Here is an 18,393-nt window from a genome sequence, read left to right as displayed (position 1 = left end):
CAGGTATGCTATGGCTTGACGTGGGGTGGACCAACGGAAGATGTGATCGTGGGAAAATGCTTGTCGGGTTGGGTGTACAGACTGCACGGCCTCTGTTTCCCTCGCTTCGAAAGAACAACAGGCTTCACTCACTCACGTGGGTCAGAAAGGTCCACCTGGTTAATGGGAACATTATAAGCAGACCCAGGGCCTTTGCTTGACCTTTTGAAGGACAATGAAAAAGTGCCTACAGGACACCTAAGGGTCAGTTCTAGCCATCAGAATGCCTATGACATGAAGGGACTGGACTCTATCCTTGACCTTACTTTGTAACGTGCTCCAAGTATGCCTTATGGACTTTGGTGAAGAATTTCTACAAATTGGTAGAGGGGTGTACATGTGTGTATGTGTTTGTGTGTGTGTATGTATAGGGACGGGGGAGTGCCACTGTCTATTTTGTTCATTACAGTTAAAGCATCACTTCCTGGGAATGCTGTCTAAGGCTCAGACCGAAGCTATCCCTGAAAGAGATTGTATGGGGCCAACGAGCAAGTTCTCAGGTAAGTTTAAAAATAACCTCCTTGTGTCTCACTCCTCTCATCTATACATGGGACTATTGCTATATAATAAAAAATAATAATAAAAAATTCTACTCCACACAATTGTTGTCAAGATGAAATCAGCTAAGGTGCCTAGAAAGCGTAGGTTGGTGTCACACACCTAGCCATCACTAATATCAGGTATTATTATGTTATTATTAATCAAAGTTTCCGAGTTCGAATTCTAGTTCTTCACTGACCACTTAATACAGCTCTTTGCATTTCAGCCTCCTCATCTGTAAAATGGGGATAAATCTATTTGATCCAAACCTACTGGATTTTTTTCCTCATCAAAATCTTAGATGATGAATGTAGAAAACTATACTGGAAAAAATAAAGTGTTAGAAGAATGTATACATATATGTGTTTGAGTCTCCGTGGCTGTGAGCCTTCGTATTATCCTACACCCTGCATCATGCTAGATGTGACAGTGATATATTGCACCAGGGCCTAGTACATGAAGATACCTCTTATAACAGGTTGGACAGCATGGAAACAAACTCTCCAAACAGAGAGGGGCATATGGGAAAATACAGGTAATGGCATAAATCCACCTGGCATGGGGGAAAAGCCTGGAGTTCTACTATCCAAAGCACTATATTCAACAAAAGCAGCTAAAACCACGGAGATCGAAGATAAACCGCAGCTGCATCGTAAGCAGAGATGTCAGAGTTAAAAGACACACACACACACACACACACACACACACTCTGTGCCCTGAAATGAGGGGCGTCTGGCAGGGACAGGAGTGCTCTGGCGGCTCATGCAATGCAAAACAGAGGTGCTTTCTAATCACAGGAAGCAGTCAAGACAGGGCCTCTGACCTGCAGTCGAGAGGGCTCTTACCTTTTTGACATCCCTGACCAAGTGGTACAGTGTGTTTGAGGGCCCATGTCTCTGAAAACGATAAAGAAGAATCAAATGGTTTTGCTAGTCGGGCTCTTCCTGGCGAGGCAAGGAGGGTCTGGGAGGAAGGGGCTGGCTGGCAAGGGACAGTTGGTCAGATGAACCTTGTTGTAGTTGCTCAGTTGTACCTGTCTTTCCTAAAGAAACACACTGGCGGATTTCTGACTGTGGTTCCTCAAGGAAAAGCATCTGAGGCTCTAGGTTCAAACTCTATGGAGGAAGCCATCACCGCTGTGGACAGCTACACCAAGACATCACTTCAGGGGCTAGTTTTGCAGCAGGGGGAGGCAAAGGGGCCAGTTTCCCCGCACTGGAAATACACTTTGGCACACTGCCAATCACATCTTGTTTATTACCCAGATTGAATGAGAAATTGTGGAAGGGGTTGGTCAACTTCTTTAGTAAATAGCCAGGTGGTCAATATTTTAGACTATGTGGGGCATAGAGTCTTCATGGCAGCTGTTCAGCGCTGCCGTTGGTGCGGAAGCAGCCAGAGATGATGCCTAAACAAAGGACCTTGCCTATGTTTCAGCTAAACTTGATTTGTGGACACAAAAAGAGAGAAAATTTCATATAATTTGAATGTCACAAAATATCATTCTTCTTTTGATTTTTTCAAACACTGAGAATGTAAAAAAAATACCTTCTCAGCTCCCAGGCCATACAAAAATAGGCAGCAAGCTGGATTTGGCTGTTGGGTGGTAGTTGGCTAAAATCTGGTCTAAAGAAAAGGCCACAGGAAGTCTGGAAAAGAGAGGCCTGGGGAAAAGATATATATTTGCTTAAGGCAGGGGTGGGGAGTGTCGGCCTGTGGGCTGGGGGCTGTATGAGGCCCCTCAAATCACTTGGTCTGGCGTGCCACGGCTACCACAGGTAGACTCGAAACTCAATAAATCTAGGAGTATTTTCCTGGTAATATAAATTTATATTAAGTGAATTAGATTAAGTAAACGATGTTATAAATATCCAAATGGCCCCTGGCAGGTAAAAGTTTTCCCACCTCTGGCTTAAGGAAGAATGAAATGAAATGGTTTGCCACTCCATTGTCTTTCAGGAAAAGGCATGCTGGATAAAATATAGGACGCCTAGTTAAATTTGAATTCCAGATAGACAGTGAATGATTTCTAATATAAGTATGCCCCATGCAGGATCTGGGACACAATTATACTAAAAATTATTTGTTGTTTGTCTGAAATTTAAATTCAACTGGGCATCCTGTATTATTATTTGCTAAATCTGGTGACCCCATGAAAGTATCTCAGACAGTGGTGGCAAACCCTTAAGCGTGGCTGAAACACTTTCAAGGATGAGATCATCCCCCTCCACGGCCTCAGTGACCTACTTGCCCACTCAAGCAGACATGCTCACCAGAGCTTTTTCCACTGAGGGATGCAGGACGATAGGGATTAAACATGCAGACTGCGGAGTCAGAATGCCTGGCTCCCCCGCTGTGACCACAGGCAAGTTGCCTCACTGTGACTCAGGATTACCATCTCTACAATGAGGATAACATTTTGTAAAATTTACTTATGAAGCCACCTGGTCCTGGGCTTTTCTTTGTTGGGAGGTTTTTGATTACGAATTCAATCTCCTTACTTGTTATTAATCTCTTCACATTTTAAAGTTCTTTATCATTCAGGCTTGGTTGATTGCATATTTCTACATGTGTCCGTTTCCTCTATGGCTAATCATTGATCTTTTTTGTAGGGATGAAAGGTTGGGCCTCCTATGTCACCATCTTGGTTTATTATTCTTACTGAAAGTCTCAAAAAAAATCTATAGGGAAAACAGAAACCTGGAAACACTCTACTAAACTCATTTCTCCTTCCATCCGTGGGAGTAAGATAGAGCCAGAATGGCACCATCTAACACCTAAAACTGACTGGGAATAGGTCAATCATTTTAATCTCATTAGTACTGTGGGTGGTGAAATAGAGAAGTGCTGTGACAGATGAAGGGAAGAGTAATCTCTAAGAAGCTTTAGGTCAGTACGAGCTTCTTTCTTCACCTAGGAGTTTTGTGACCTTGAATAACTCAATTCACTTTTTGGCCTCTGTTTTCTCATCTATAAAATGGGGCAGTGCAATTTCTAACATTTTAAACATCACTGGATTTTAGTGAGTAGGAGCTCAGAGCCAATGTACTTAATTCACTGAATACTCTCAAAAGCTTCATAAAAAGTAGTTTTTCTTATGATTACTCCTTGGTATCCCTGGTGAATGAACTAAAAAATCATATAAAACAATGACAAATTTTTGGGGGTAACCGCAAGCAAGAGGTTTTTATATTTTATTCATAGCTCTGAGGATAACAAGATGGTACAGGATAATTAATTTGCCTTCTTTGATGCTTGGAGTGAAATCAATCGTTCTCTGCTGATTGCCTCAAACACCTCTGGCTTACAAATAAACTGTGTTCTAATTTTGTCCTAATTTCGATGTCCTGGTGATTTGATGTAAGAATCTGAGAATGTTACCTTTTGGTGATCACGTAACTTTCTGCCTTAGATGCTTACAACTGAGCAGTTAAAACAAGTGGAATCTTGGTGACTCGGTGTTGCTTGTCTACACCGGTGTGAGGGGGCTTTTGCGAAGAATGATCCATGCATTTGGCGGGCAGGGAGGAGACTCACAGGCATGTAGGGGAGCAGGAGAAGGTAAAACAAAAAACGCAGAGAAAGTAAAAAGCCTTAGCTTGGTCCTACCGTATTGTACAATTCCTCTAGTCTGGAGATGGTGAGAAAACGGTGCATGCTTACTCCATTCTCTATGAGTAATTTCACAAAATCCACTCTGTCCAGAACTAGGGCATCCAACATGGCTTGTTCCAAAGACCCCACCTGCAAATCAAGTCACTGAGTTAGCCTGCCCCAGGCTCTGGAGATGCAGTTCTTTAGCATTCACCCGGACAGTTTAGACATGGATGCCTCTGACATCTGGTAAACCTTCAGCACTCCCAAGAGCATGCTAGCAAGACTGCTTCCAACTCTGCTTTTGGGACAGCGACAATCTCTCCAGTGTTTTGGGTCTTATCTTTGAAAATAGAATTCAAGGATTTCTACCTGATAAAGTTATAATCTCCTTGAATCTCAAAATCGGCCCCTCTCTCTCTTTCACTCTCTCTCTCCTGAGAAAGTACAAGGGTTTACAAGGCTTTTCCTCCCCTAACTCTCTGACCAAACTTCTGCAGCACCACTGAAGTGGTGTACTAAAGTGGGTACTTTGCTATCTTTGTTTTCATCTTTCTTAGGCTCTGAATTAGACCCTAGCTGGCTTGACAAGAGGGAACCCTGTAAGCAGTCTAGAAAGTAGGTTGTTCTATTTTTTTAGTTAAGTGATACCACTGTGCCTTTATCTCACCCATTTCCACAGAGAGACACAACAACTGTTTAGGTCCTTTGGCTTGTTTACTAAGGTTTTATTTAATTCCTTTTACAAAAATTTCTGTGTCCAGACTCCTTGACAAATTTTTCCATAGCAGCAATGCCCTCGTGGTACTAAATGAAGACAGGAACTCCATCCTAGGCAGATGCTCTGGGGAAAGGAAGGGTTTAAAAAGACCCGTACAGTCATTCCAGGCACAGAAGTAAAAATTCCAGGCACGGAAGTATGCTGGTTACCTCCTGGGGATCCATGCATACATCACCCAATGGCCGACTTTCCAAGTTTTTATTTTTGGTAGAGTCAATTGAGGGCAACAAACCAGGAACAGTTATATAAAGCGTTGGTTCCCTCTGTGCTGTGCTTGGGAATAGGGAGGACCGGTGCTCAGCCACCAGGACCAGATGGCACCCGCATGGGGAAACCTGCTAATTCTGCATCCTGAGGTGCGACCCAGCCATACACCAGCACAGGTTGCCGCTACTTGGAAGCAGCAACCTCAAAGGAAACCAGAAACAAATTGCTAACTACAACTGCTAATTCCCTCCTGTATTTTAATTGCTGCAAGTTTGTATGAGGTCTATATTTTTAGATATTTAAAAGAAATAGCATCACTTGCTGCTGAAAGTTGTTAACAAAGACCTTCAGAGAGATGGGAGATGTTGGGAACGTTTTGAGTTGTGCTTAGTCACATGTTCCACCAGGTGGCAGTGATTTCCTAACTCATTTACAGCCTAAAGAAAAGGCAGCAGTTTCCCCAGCTGCTCTCAGAGGCTCCTTATATAAACACCCTTGCCCAAGCAAGCCGTGGGCTTTCCAGGGGTGACAACATATAGACTCTACCGGCCACTGTTGCCCATAAATAAAGATCTGGCTGCGAGCGATGTCGACTCGGTTCCAGGCTAGGGCCAAGCTCAGCTGGTCCGGGGCAGAGGCGTTGGCTCCTGTGGACGAATGCGAGGAAAGAGGGGGAGAGAGAAAACAGCGATGAGTTTATTATACCAAGAGGACCCACTCCCTTACTCTCCCATCAATACCCCTCTTCCGAAAAGCAGATTCAGTTGTTCAGTAGGGTTTCTCCAAACTCGGCACTATTGACATTTTATTGGGGGGCTATCCTGTAATTGTGGAATATTTAGCAGCATCTTTGGACTCAACCCATTAGATGCCAATAGCACCTCTTTTTAAAGTCACTTCCATCAAACATGTCTCCATACATTGCTAAATTCCCCCAGGAGTGAAGGGAGACAAATCAGCCATTAAGAACTACCGCTTGACAATCTCTTTTTAAAAAAGTTAGTGTGGTTGGTATACAATTTTATATTAGCTTAGGTGTACAATATCGTAATGTGACATTTTTATAGCTTACAATGTGATGACCCCACGAATTCTAGTCATCATCTGTCACTGTACAAACTTATGACAATATTTTTGACTATATTATCTTTTATATTTTTCACACTTCTTCCCCCATTGGTCTCTGTTTCTATTTTTTGTTTGTTTTGTTCCACACGTAAGTGAAAACATATGGTATTTGTCTTTTTCTGTCTGACTGATTTCACTTGGCGTAATACACTCTATGCCCATCCATGTTGTCACAAATGACAAGATTTCATTCTTTTTTATTGTTGCATAATGTGTTATTGTATATATGTACCACATCTTCTTTATCCATTCATCTGTGGATGGACACCTAGGTTGCATCCATATCTTGGCTGTTGTAAGTAATGCTGCAATGAACCTAGGGGTGCATATATCTTTTTGAATTAGTGTTATGTTTTCTTTGGATAAATACTCAGAAGTGGAATTGCTATGTTGTGTGGTAAATCGCTTCTTAGTTTTTTGAGAAATCTTCAGACTGTTTTCCACAGTGGCTGCACCAGTTTCCATTCCTACCAACAGTGCAAATGGGTTCCCTTTACTCCACATCCTCACCAACACCTGTTATTTGTTTATTTTTTTTTAATGATAGCCATTCTCAAGTGGAATTTCTGATTCTGGTGTCCACATATGTTGGGTTCAGTATAAACCACATACTTGTAGTAAGTTGATTAGTGTTTAAAAATTATGAATATTTATTCAGTTTACACAGGAATTTTTTCCCATAAAAATATATTTCTTATTTCCTCAGATAACAACAGGGACTGCAAACTCATACCAGGGTCACTGGCATAAACAAATGATAAATAGGAACATATCAAAATGTATTGCCAATTGTTATACTATTGTTATTGTTATAGTATTATTTCTGCCTTGTTATGGAAAATTACTCCTTTATGTTCCTCAAATTTCCATTTTTGTTTTTATTTTAGTTCTGTTAGAGTCTAGTACCAATACTTACAATTAGAGATTTTGCCAGAGTGTGCTCAAGAATCTCTTGGCCAGTAGGTGGAATTCTTCTCTAGTAGTTTTTTTTTTTTTTTTTAAGAGTCACTTACAGGGACACTACTGCCAGAGTTCTAGAATGTTTTAAGCTGTTTTTTAAAATAGTCATTATGGTCGAGTGACAATGGCTCAATATAAAAATCTGTTGCTCTATTGTCTCCCCACATTGACTATTACTGTAAGTAGGTCTCAGGCCAGCTTGATTTTCCAAGTCATAAAAGACTTGCTTATTTTGCCTCGTGGCCCAAAATATTCTTTCTTTTCTTTTTCTTTTTCAAGTTAAGTAACTTTACTAGTATATAGCTGATATATCTGGATGTTGAAGATTCAAATAAGTTTTTCCAGCATAAGGTGGCTCTTTCAATATCTAGATCAAAGTTTAAAATATTTTTAAATAAAAATTTCTTAAATTATATTTTTAAATTATGTAATTATATTTTTAAAATATCTGTTCTGATGCATTATTTTGTTTTTATTTCTTGGAGATACCAATTATGCTTATGTTGGATGTCTATTTTTTGACTTTTATAAATATAATTTCTCTTTCATACCAATTAACTCTTTTTTTTCCCAATTACCTCTTCATTTTCATTTTATTTCATTCTTATTCACTTTCCCCATTTCTATCCTTTGTGTCCTGCCCTGGTTTTTACAATGTGTATTTTATCTTGCACTATTCCTAATTTCGTCTGCAATTCTCTGATGATTTTATTTTATTTTCCCAGTACTTCATTCCTGAGTGCTACTCACATTTTATCTCCTCTTGCTGCCTCACCTACTCTGAGTACTTCATTGATATTTAAAATGTTTAAATTTGGGGGGCTAGAAGGGGTCAATGGAAGAAAAAAGGGGACATATGTAATATTTTCAACAATAAAGATTTTAAAAAATAAAATGTTTAAATTTAATAATATTTATTCATGTTTATCTGTTCCCAGGAAACATTATTATGAAGAGTATTCTTCTTCTGTGAATACATTTTGCTTTTTTTTTTTTTCTTAGGCTATGTCTATATGCGAATCTTTTACTGATTATTTATTACTTGATGATTTGGGTTATAATGGACGCAGGGTAGCTTTCCAAGCTAGTTATTATTCACAGCTGGAAGGCTTTCTTCTCAGTTAACACAAAGTCAAATGCCTCCTGCAAACATGGATTAGCTGCATAATTCTATATGGCGCCCACCTTCTGTATTTCCAGGTGGTAGTCAGGATCAAGGTCTGCTGCAACTACCCAACTCACTCTCATTCTTGCAAAAAGAGAAAACTCTGTGCCTTGGGGTGTTCCTCACATCTAGGAATAACATTTTTTGATGGTGCTTTTTGAGGACTGCCACTGCTGGTTTCTCTCTCCTCTCCTTTCATCCTTTCCTCCCACATAGCTCCTACATATATAAATATTTTGGAACATTTCCTAGTTTTACCCAAAGAATTTGCAGAGTTAGTAAGCAAGTCAAAAATTCAGAATAAGTGAAGGCAGAGGAATGCTGATAGAAAGGCAGATTAATATTCAGAGTGATGGGTAAGGGGAAAAAAGGAAGATGCTACCTTGAGGGCTTGGTGGAGAAGAGAAGGGTCTTCTTAGGTGACAGGGACCCCGACTGTGTTTATAGAAGAAGTGAGAGGGCCATTGGAGAGGGAGGCATTGTTAATGTGAAAGAAGAAAGCAAATACGTGATGGATGAGACCCTGGAGAATGGAGGCCACTTCAGAGTAAAGAAGAAAAACAAAGAGGCTGAATGAAGAAAATAATATTCATGAGTAGAAGATAATGATAGAAGAAAACCTGGATGAACATAAACAGTATCAGAGCAGTAAGAGAGGTACCACCTGCTAAGACTGAGAAGGAATGGCAGCTTGAAGAGAATGGAGGAATGTGGAGGCTTAAAGAATGAGGCAGTTTCAGAGCAGAGTTAGGACCCGCTTGAGGTATGGATGCCATCCCAAATATGTCATGGCACCAATGGGTATGCGTTTCTGGGAGTATTTATTTAGGGACTTGAGCATCAGAGTTGGGGAGCATTCCTTTTTGAAGTCTGAGGTTTAAACTAGAGCCCATATATAACTTTTAAAAATGGTCTTGACATTTTATTTAATTATTTTAAAATATTTTGATAGATTCTTTTTAGAGAGATAGGAAGGGAGACGGAAAGAGAGAGTGAATATTCATCAGCTGCCTCCTGCATACCCTCTACTGGGGATGAGCCTGAGACCCTATCATGTGCCCTGACCGGAATCAAAACCAGCAACCTTTCGGTGCATGGGACCATGCTGAACCAACTGAGCCACACTGATCAAGGCAGAGAACAATGTTTTAATTCCCTGAAGATCATTAAATACCTCAATGGGTTGTAAAGAGCTGTGGACTCTCTTTGGGAGTTTCCAAATAGAAAATGTGAGGTGTGTCATCTGAGCTGGATAGTTTAAGTCTGGTCCTGCTTGATGGACTGGAGTGGCAGAGGGGGCAGGATTTGCTAGCCTGGTAATGTCCTTAGCAGGGCCATCATTCTGTGAGAATAGGATGATGCAATCCATTCCTACATTAGTTAAGGAACATTTCTTCTTGTTGGAGTCTTTGGACCTTTCCATTTCTTACTTAAAGAATCTTGTCTGGATTAAATAGTCTTCCCAAGGATTGTACTTATTTCCATCAGTTTATTTTTCATGTAAATATTGCAGCTAAATGTGATAAGGGTCTCAGTCAATGAGAGGCGGCCAATCCATTCATTTAAAGACATCAGATTCTCAAAAAAATAAATAAATTTAATAAATAGATATCAGATTCTTTATTTATATAAAAACCAGGAAGGTAAAATGAAACTAACTGAAATGTGACTTGGGTTGGCGATCATGTGACGGGGTTGCTAGGACACACCTTCGATGCCCCTGAGTGCACAGACACCACTTACCCTGGAGAACCTCTCAGGCGTGTGGCTGCTACATGGAGCAAAACCAAATTACAGGCTGGAAGCAGACACATAAAAAGTAGATGAGGCCTGTGCATAATTTATTCTTTGTTCTGTTTTCTTGCCCTGAATGATAACTATCTCTTCTTGGTAAAAATAACTTCGGTGAACTCTCAGGAGAAAGTTAAAAGGAAGTAGGAATACTTGCATTAACTTCAGCTAAACAAATTCAGATTTGGCTTGTGACAGGCGGCTGAAGTGAAGCAGCCCTTTGCAGGACGTTGGGGTCTTCTTTCTTGGCGTATTTTTAATAAATAAGAAAGATAATAATAACTAATACTTCTTTCATGCTTAACTTGTGCCATGAACTGTTTCTAAGTGTTAATGTATTAAATTCACAGAACGAACTATGAGGTGCCATTATCAGTATTTTACAGTTGAGAAAACTGAGGCACAGAAACTTGTCCAACGTGAAGTACCTAGGAAGTGCCAGACATGAGATTCAAACCCAGGCAGCCTGGTTTCAGAGCGAATTTTTTTTTAAAAAAATATTTTATTGATTTTTTACAGAGAGAAAGGGAGAAGGATAGAGAGTTAGAAACATTGATGAGAGAGAAACATCAATCAGCTGCCTCCTGCACACCCCCAATGGGGATATGCCCGCAACCCAGGTACATGCCCTTGACCGGAATTGAACCTGGGACCCTTCAGTCCACAGGCCTACGCTCTATCCACTGAGCCAAACCGGTTAGGGCCAGAGCGGATTTTTAATTTTTTTTATTCATAGAAACTTAAAAAAATGTTATTGAACTTATGATACCCCAAAACAAAGAGAAATAGGCAAACAGGCTTTTGTGTCCTCTCTCTAAAACAACCCACACTGCACGAATGAGGTGAGCCAGAATATTCTCTACCACTGTGTGATTAGGGCCAAAATTGGTAAAATGGTAAAATTTAAAATGGTAATTTTAAATTCCTCCGAAAAAATAATTGGTATATAACTTACTTTGTATTACTGTAGGCTGTTTAATCAATAAAGTGGGCTTGGCATTCTGAAATGCAGAGGTGCAAGAAAATTTCCCCTAAACCCAGGCTCTCTTTCATTGGTGTGCTTTTAGCATCTTGTTTACTCTTTATATTACAAGTAAACTATGGTATATTATGGCATATACTCCTATCACATGTAAGTCTTTGAAGCCTTTGTAGCACTTAAGAGGTCATTTCTCCCTGATATTAAGAAAGATACACACAGGCCTCTGCGAGAACTGAGTGAGACACAGCCAGACTGAAGGAGATACCTGCTGGGCTCAATACCAATCCAGGTCAGGTTGCCCCTCCCTGAAGAGCAGCTGTGTGCTGAGGGGAAATAGAGGCTGTAACAAGTTCTTTGAGTGGAAGGAAATGGCCTTGAGCTTACATATTGCCTGTGGGTGTTTGGAAATGTCCTTATCCTCTCCAAGATTTAGTTTCTTCATGTATAAAACAAGATCAATAACATTGCCCTCACAGGATTGCTTTGGAGGTTTAACAGAATAATAGAGGGGAAAATTGCTTTGTTAAAGTAAAACACTGTGCAAGTATTTTCAGTGTTTTACATACTTCCAACAATAAATTTACCAGATTAGTATTGAATAAATGTATCAGGTTAACAATGCTGCCACCATGCAAACACTCCTGGGTGCAGGGCAACGGCCAGCCAGACTATGATTACGGTTTCTGTTGAGGCCCATGGGAATGATTAGCTCATCGAATTTTCATCAGAGGAGCACTTACCGCATAGTGAAGTAGTCATTCTCGGGGTTAGGAACGGATAGCCCCTAAATCACCCAGGGCTTATAAGCATGTCGGAATCGCCACTAGGATTAGGCGTAGTCCTCTGACAGAGCTTGGGGAGCCGATCAAATGCTACCTTTTGTTGAGGTTTTTTTCTTTAGACACTCCACTAAGTGAAGCTTGTATGGTGCTGAGATCGACAGGAGAAGAGGTAAATTCGTTACAATGAAAGAGCCTCAATTTAGATATAAATGCTCTGTTTGGATTATAAGAACGTGATTATTTCCTAAGAACGTGAATTAAGAAGATGGATTGTGTATGTGTGCCTGGGCAGCGCAGGCCGGGGACATGGGGTGTTTTCTAAGGGCCACACCACGCTCAGTCAGGAAAGGGCACCCGGCCCCTCCTCTGTGGTGTAACAGGAGACCCCTCCTGTGCGTGGCACCTGCTGTCAGCTGCTCAGGGACTTGCTGCATCTTCCCTGGCCTGTCTGAGGTGGCGCAGGGCTCCCCTGGGACTGCAGGCTGCCCCTCCTCCTCTTGGCACTGTATCCTGCCTGCAGTGACAGCAGGACTCTTTCTCTCGTGGGTCCTCACACTTCCTAACCACTGGGTCTAAGCTCCCCCCGCCCTTTTCTCTTATTTAATTAGTCTGAGTCTTCTGTGTAAGGTCTCAGAGCCGGGATACTAGATCTTCATGGGCCAAAGCTACACGAAAAGCTTACAAAGTCAGGTTGCCTAGGTAATGACATCTGCTAAGGGTTTCTGCAGTAAATATTGCCACTGTTTTTTCATCCCCTAATAAAATATGCAAGCTGAAAGGACAAATGAATTCTATGGCTTATGATTAATAATACTGTAAAGCATCATGCTACTTCCTTCTTTTTGCTGACCTACCTAAATGGATGGGTCCTCTTTATTGTGCCCTTTCTGCAATAAAAGAAGTCAATACCTCACAAAATCTCCCATTGACATGTTAAAAAATGTTATGAAAGTGTTTCTGTATTATGCACAATATGCAAAACTGAGAAACATTATCAACGTAAGACAGAATAAAAGAAAGAAAGCATTCTATTGGATTATTCTGCTTGCTCGTGATATGACAAATATGAATTCATTTCTATCTCTTGGTAATTAAAATAATTGTATTCTCCATATTGTGATTTTTTAAAGCAGGATTTTATAGAAACATGTTCTGGGACATTTGCTGAAATTATTGCATTGATGATTTCCTAATTTCCATTATCTTTTTCTTTTACTCATTGTCTCTTTATTTGAAAACTAGGTAATCCAGGGACCAATTTGTACTGTACTTTTACTGAAGTTATGCATGCAGAGATTTGTTATAAACATCAGAAGTCTCACCCTAGCTGGTTTGGCTCAGTAGATAGAGTGACAGCTTGCAGATTGAAGGGCCTCAGGTTTGATTCCGATCAAGGGCACATGCCCTGGTTGTGGGCTCAATCCCCAGTAGTGGGTGTGCAGGAGGCAGCCAATCAATGATTCTCTCTCATCATTGATGTTTCTCTTTCTCTCTCTCTCTCTCCCTTCCTCTCTGAAATCAATAAAAATATATTTTTAAAAATCACAAGTCTCATCACCCCAGTCCTCTTTCCCCATAGTCACCATTCATTTCTAGTAGCTGGTTATTTTGGTTCTCTGTGGTAACTGGTCTTCAAAGAGAGTTTCCAAGGGACTCTATGTCCCAGTATTCACATTCTTGGTATTCCCCAGCCCTCCCACTGACTCTGGACTGGTCTTGTGACTGGCTTAGCCAATAGAATGTAGCAGAAGTGACACTGCCATTTACAGACTTAAGCCTCAGGGAGGTCTGACAGCTCCTGCTTTTGCCTCCTCCACCTGGTGCACAACTCTTACCTTGAGCCTCTCCTCATCATCCAGGGATTTCCAACACCTCTCTCCTATGTCAGAGCTCATGTTTCGTATGTTTCATGTTTTCTGTTTTGTTTTGTTTCCTCTTTCATTTTGGTGGGGCCCATGCTCCATTAATTTCCAAAGAAGTGGTTCATGGGAATTGAAGTTTTTGACGACTCATGTCTGGTAATGTCTTTATTCTACCTTCCCAAGTGACTGGTAGATTAGATATAGAACTTTAGGTTGCAAGTAAATCTTCTTCCAAAATTTTAAGTCATTGCATGATAGCATTCTGTATTGTTGTTTAGAAGTTTAAAACATTTGGGCTCCTGGTCCTTTGCATGTGACTTGTTTTTCTGGTTGGAAGCAATTAGAATATATTTGGTCTTACGTGTTCTGAAATATCATGACTACATGACTTAATGTGGGCTTACTTTCACCTATTGTGCTGGTCCCTCAGTGGGTTCTTCTGATCTGAAAATGTATTCTGGAGTTCAGGGACATTTTCTGGAATTGTTGTATTGATAATTTCCTTGACACCAGCTTAGTGTTCAGTTATTTATTTTTTTCCAACCTCTCTGCAAGGGAGGCTATCATGCAAAAACACAAAATACTGTTCCTGCTCTAATGTTTTTTAATAAATAGTCCTTTACTTTTGTTTTAGAGGGATTTATCGGGGAATAAGTAAATTTATGTGTTCAGTGAACTATATATTTCAAGGAGTCACTATATATTTTTTTCTGTACCAAGGAAAGTTTAGTCATCATTGATTGTTCAGAAAGATGTGAAAAATAAGGGCAGCCTTTAGTATCTGATCCTAACCATAGATATGTCCAGGATGCACAGCAAGTGTCTTGGATTCAGATAACCTGGGTTCATGTCTAGACACCATCAATTTCTACCTGTGTGACTCTGACCAAGATACTTAGCTTCTTAGTGCCTCAGTTTCCTAAACTATTAAATGGTTGATACTGATAGTACTTGCCCCACTGTAGCATGGTGAGGATTAGATGAGTTAATATTTGTACTATAGTAAGTGCCATATTAGTTGCTATTATTATATGTTACTTTTACTGTTGTTACCACTACTATTTGTATTATTAATGTAAACTTCACAAATCATGCTGCTGTCATTTTGCATGAACATGTAATTTAGAATATGCGACGAGTAAATTAATGAGTGAGGCTGATTCATTGCTCTCAGGTAGTCAAGGAAGAAAAAGTATGATTGCATAGCTCTACTGGGCAGCCAGCAGTGATGACTTCTTCACCAGCTGAGAATCACTCACAAGCCTTGGGTTTGCAATTAGCTTAATGTGCAGATCACGGAGCCCACTGGCATTGTGCCCATCCTGAGGCATGAGCAAGCCGCAGAGAGAAAGGGTGTTCAGTTTCCGTGTAACCAGAGGCCGGAGACGACCACCTCTGTCATCAGAACTAGCTGTGTGGTGCAGAGAAGGAATAATGCGCCCGGCATCTGCAGACTGGGCGCATGAAGTTTCCCTTCATCCAAACATCAACCGTGGCATCGCAGTGGCCTAGATCTTCACAGCGCTGTCCAGCTTTAAAATTCTACAGTGAGACAATCCGATGGACGTGATCATGACTTTGGAACTCTGCTGGGAATGGCCGAAGGTCCTATGGTTCATGGTCCTTGCAAACACTTGAATCTACACATTGCACCTCTCCTGCTGGTGATTATGGACTTCCAGCAAAGAACATTATACTCTCATTCTCAGATGAGAACTTTGAATTGCAAGCCCCACCCTCTTAGTTACTACCTATATGAAAGGAGCTGAAGAATCACTCTCTCTTATGGGTTGGCACCAGGTTTAGAGAAGGGACGGTCTTTGTTTGCAAAATACCTCGCAAAGCTGCTTAGGGCAGATGAGCCCTTCAGGGCTGGGGACCAATAGCAGAGAACAGAGACGGGCCACTCTGAAAGGAGGAGAGGACTTTGCTTCACTCTTTTTAAAAAAATTATTATTATTTGTAGGAGAGGACTTTGCTTCACTCTTTTTAAAAAAAATTATTATTATTTGTAAAAGACATTTTTATTGGTTTCAGAGAGGAAGAGAGAAGGAGAGAGAGATAAAAACATCAATGATGAGACTCATTGATCGGTTGCCTCCTGCACGCCTCACACTGGGATTGAGCCTCAATCTGGGCCTGTGCCCTGACCGGGATCAAAGAGTGATCTCCTGGTTCATAAGTCAGTGCTCAGTCACTGAGGCGTGTCAGAGGGCTGCTTTACTCTTAAAGAGGAAGCATGAGGAAGAAGCAAATAGTGGGAGAACTGGGAGGGGAAGCCTGCAGGATACTGGGGAAGTCATGGATGAAGGATCCATGGAAAGTCCTCTGTATGAAATGGCCAAAGGATAGCAACATTGGAGATGCCTGCTGTTCAGTTAGAAGTGTTCAGAAGTAAACCTCTCTTCCAGCCGTACCTATACTTTTAGGAAAGTCTACTATGTCTATTAAACCCTTTGTGTTAAGTGAATTGTATTTTTGTTTTGAAACTGGGAGGGCTCAGTTTTATATCTTGACTTCTATGATGAGGAACAGAAATAGCACACATGGATCAGAAACCAGAAGGCAGGGGTGACAGGGCACATTTAAGGATTTTAGGAATTTGTGGAACTCTTGGGGATGATGCATTTCTGTGGATTATTGAGTTGAGAGGTTAGAGTCCACATTAATGAAATTTCAAGGCCTAAGGAGGCCCAGCTTATGTCTGGATTGTTTATGTGACTTTGGCTAGTGGTTGATTGAGCCAGACTCCACTTCTTTCTCATCAATGGATATTTATGAATGTCACCATATGTTAAGAATTTTTCTGGGTGTTGGGATATAAAGGCAAAGAAGACATAATCCTTTTTCTCTGAAAACTTTCTAATTAGAAGGTGGAATTTGTAACCAGGGTGTTAACACTTTTGAGCTTGCCTGGATATTCTTGGTTTATTCCAGTTGTTCTGGTATCATGATCAATACTGGCCACTTTCATGCCTAAGAGATGAAATTACCTGGTTAGAGATAAATTACCTGGTAACCAAAGCACAGAGTTGTAAAGATTAGATAGGTGATTAAAATTTATGTGAAACACTTTGTGAATTGTAAAACATTACACAGATAAAGGGATTAAAAGATTTAAGTTCTTTTATTGCATTCTGCTATTAGAGACGGACAGAAATGTCTGAAATTGTTGTCTACTCGGTTTCTGTTATTGCTTTGAGATCGACTTGGATTTGCAAGGAAATAAATTTTCATCATCATCATCATCATCATCATCACATCATCATCATCACCATCATCATTCAGATCATCATTTACTAATGGGATTTTTCCAGGCAAGTACTTTACTTTTTAAATTTTTTTTTAATTTTGTTATCAATTAAGATTGTTACAATGACTATGAAGGAGGTCTGATAATTATCTCAACTTTACAGATTAGGAAACAGAGTCTCAATGAGGTGAAGCAATTTGTTCAATCGGAGTATGATGCTTCCAGTATGGCCACCATTGTCTCTGTTAGAAGGCCCTCTGTAAGGTGGTCTCCTTGTGCTAAGCCCATACTGAGGATTTGGGGCAGCAGTGGAGGATAGGATGGAAGGACTTTGTGGGGAAAGCCTGGGGCAATTTGGCCTTTACAGAATCATTTTTCCCTAAAAAATAGATTTTTGGTCTTGGTGAAAAAATGGTAAGAATGTTAATTGCTTTAAAAATTCTGGCAGGGACTGGCTGGTGTGGTTCAGTGGTTGAGCATCTAACTATGAACCAGGAGGTTGAGGTTCGATTCTCCATCAGGGCATATGCCCAGGTTGCAGGTTCAATCCCCAATGTGGGGTGTGCAGGAGGCAGCCGATTAATGATTCTCTCATCATTGATGTTTCTAGCTCTCTCTCCCTTTCCCTTCCTCTCTGAAAGCAATAAAAAATACATTTAAAAATTCTGCAGAATTATTCAAGTATAGGCCATTACAAATGGAATAGGCCATAGTGGCTTTGGGATGAGGTAGTAATAAACCGGTGGCAGACATAAGCTCTAACTGCTGATGGTCATTCTGCTCTGTGTCACTGAAGTTAAAGATATGACTAAATGAGTAAAGTAAATCATCAGGAAACAAATGCATTCGGGGAAGTGGCCTCATGCAGAGAAGGGCTTAATAAATACTTTGGTAAAGAATCTACAATGTAATAATTACATGATGAGCTTCATTTCCAACTGAAATATTTTACTGTTCAACCACAGTTTACCCCCATCCCATTTCAAATCTAAAATAAAGTGAATATGCCACACATTTTAACTTTGCAGATCTCTTTTGGTTAAACTTTATCTACTTCCATCTGCATAACATTTAATAACTATGATAAGTTTGCATATCATGAGTGATGAAAGTGTTAACATCAATGCCTCTTTTTTTGGCCTATTAAGCTATTCAAACAGTTCCAGGTTAAAAAAAAAGATATTAAAAGGAAAGCAATCATGCAAGTGTTGTATTAAGCTGCCTGCACACAAGAAAGAGGGATGTGAAAGATGGAACACATAACTAGAAATACATTTTTCTTTTCAAAGTTGGGTCATAATTAATTCCC

The 18,393-nt window shown here is 40.4% G+C and overlaps 1 protein-coding gene across 8 annotated transcripts in view; it reads right to left on the bottom strand.

Annotated features, from left to right (window-relative positions):
* Nucleotides 1-18,393, bottom strand: part of TRPM3 (transient receptor potential cation channel subfamily M member 3) — a 457,422-nt gene that overhangs the window by 97,215 nt on the left and 341,814 nt on the right. For all 8 annotated transcript variants that reach the window (XM_015565001.1, XM_006765282.2, XM_015565000.1 and 5 more), the window contains 3 exons: nucleotides 5,708-5,808; nucleotides 4,189-4,323; nucleotides 1,425-1,475 (listed from right to left, as the gene is read on the bottom strand). In XM_015565001.1, the coding sequence (XP_015420487.1) occupies nucleotides 1,425-1,475; nucleotides 4,189-4,323; nucleotides 5,708-5,808 (287 nt within the window). The remainder of the gene's footprint in view (nucleotides 1-1,424; nucleotides 1,476-4,188; nucleotides 4,324-5,707; nucleotides 5,809-18,393) is intronic.

This window comes from Myotis davidii, unplaced genomic scaffold (genome assembly GCF_000327345.1).
Source record: "Myotis davidii unplaced genomic scaffold, ASM32734v1 scaffold616, whole genome shotgun sequence".
In the NCBI taxonomy this organism is placed as follows: Eukaryota; Metazoa; Chordata; class Mammalia; order Chiroptera; family Vespertilionidae; genus Myotis; species Myotis davidii.
The sequence above is the reverse complement of the archived record's forward strand: the minus strand, read 5'-3'. Positions and strand labels throughout refer to the sequence as shown.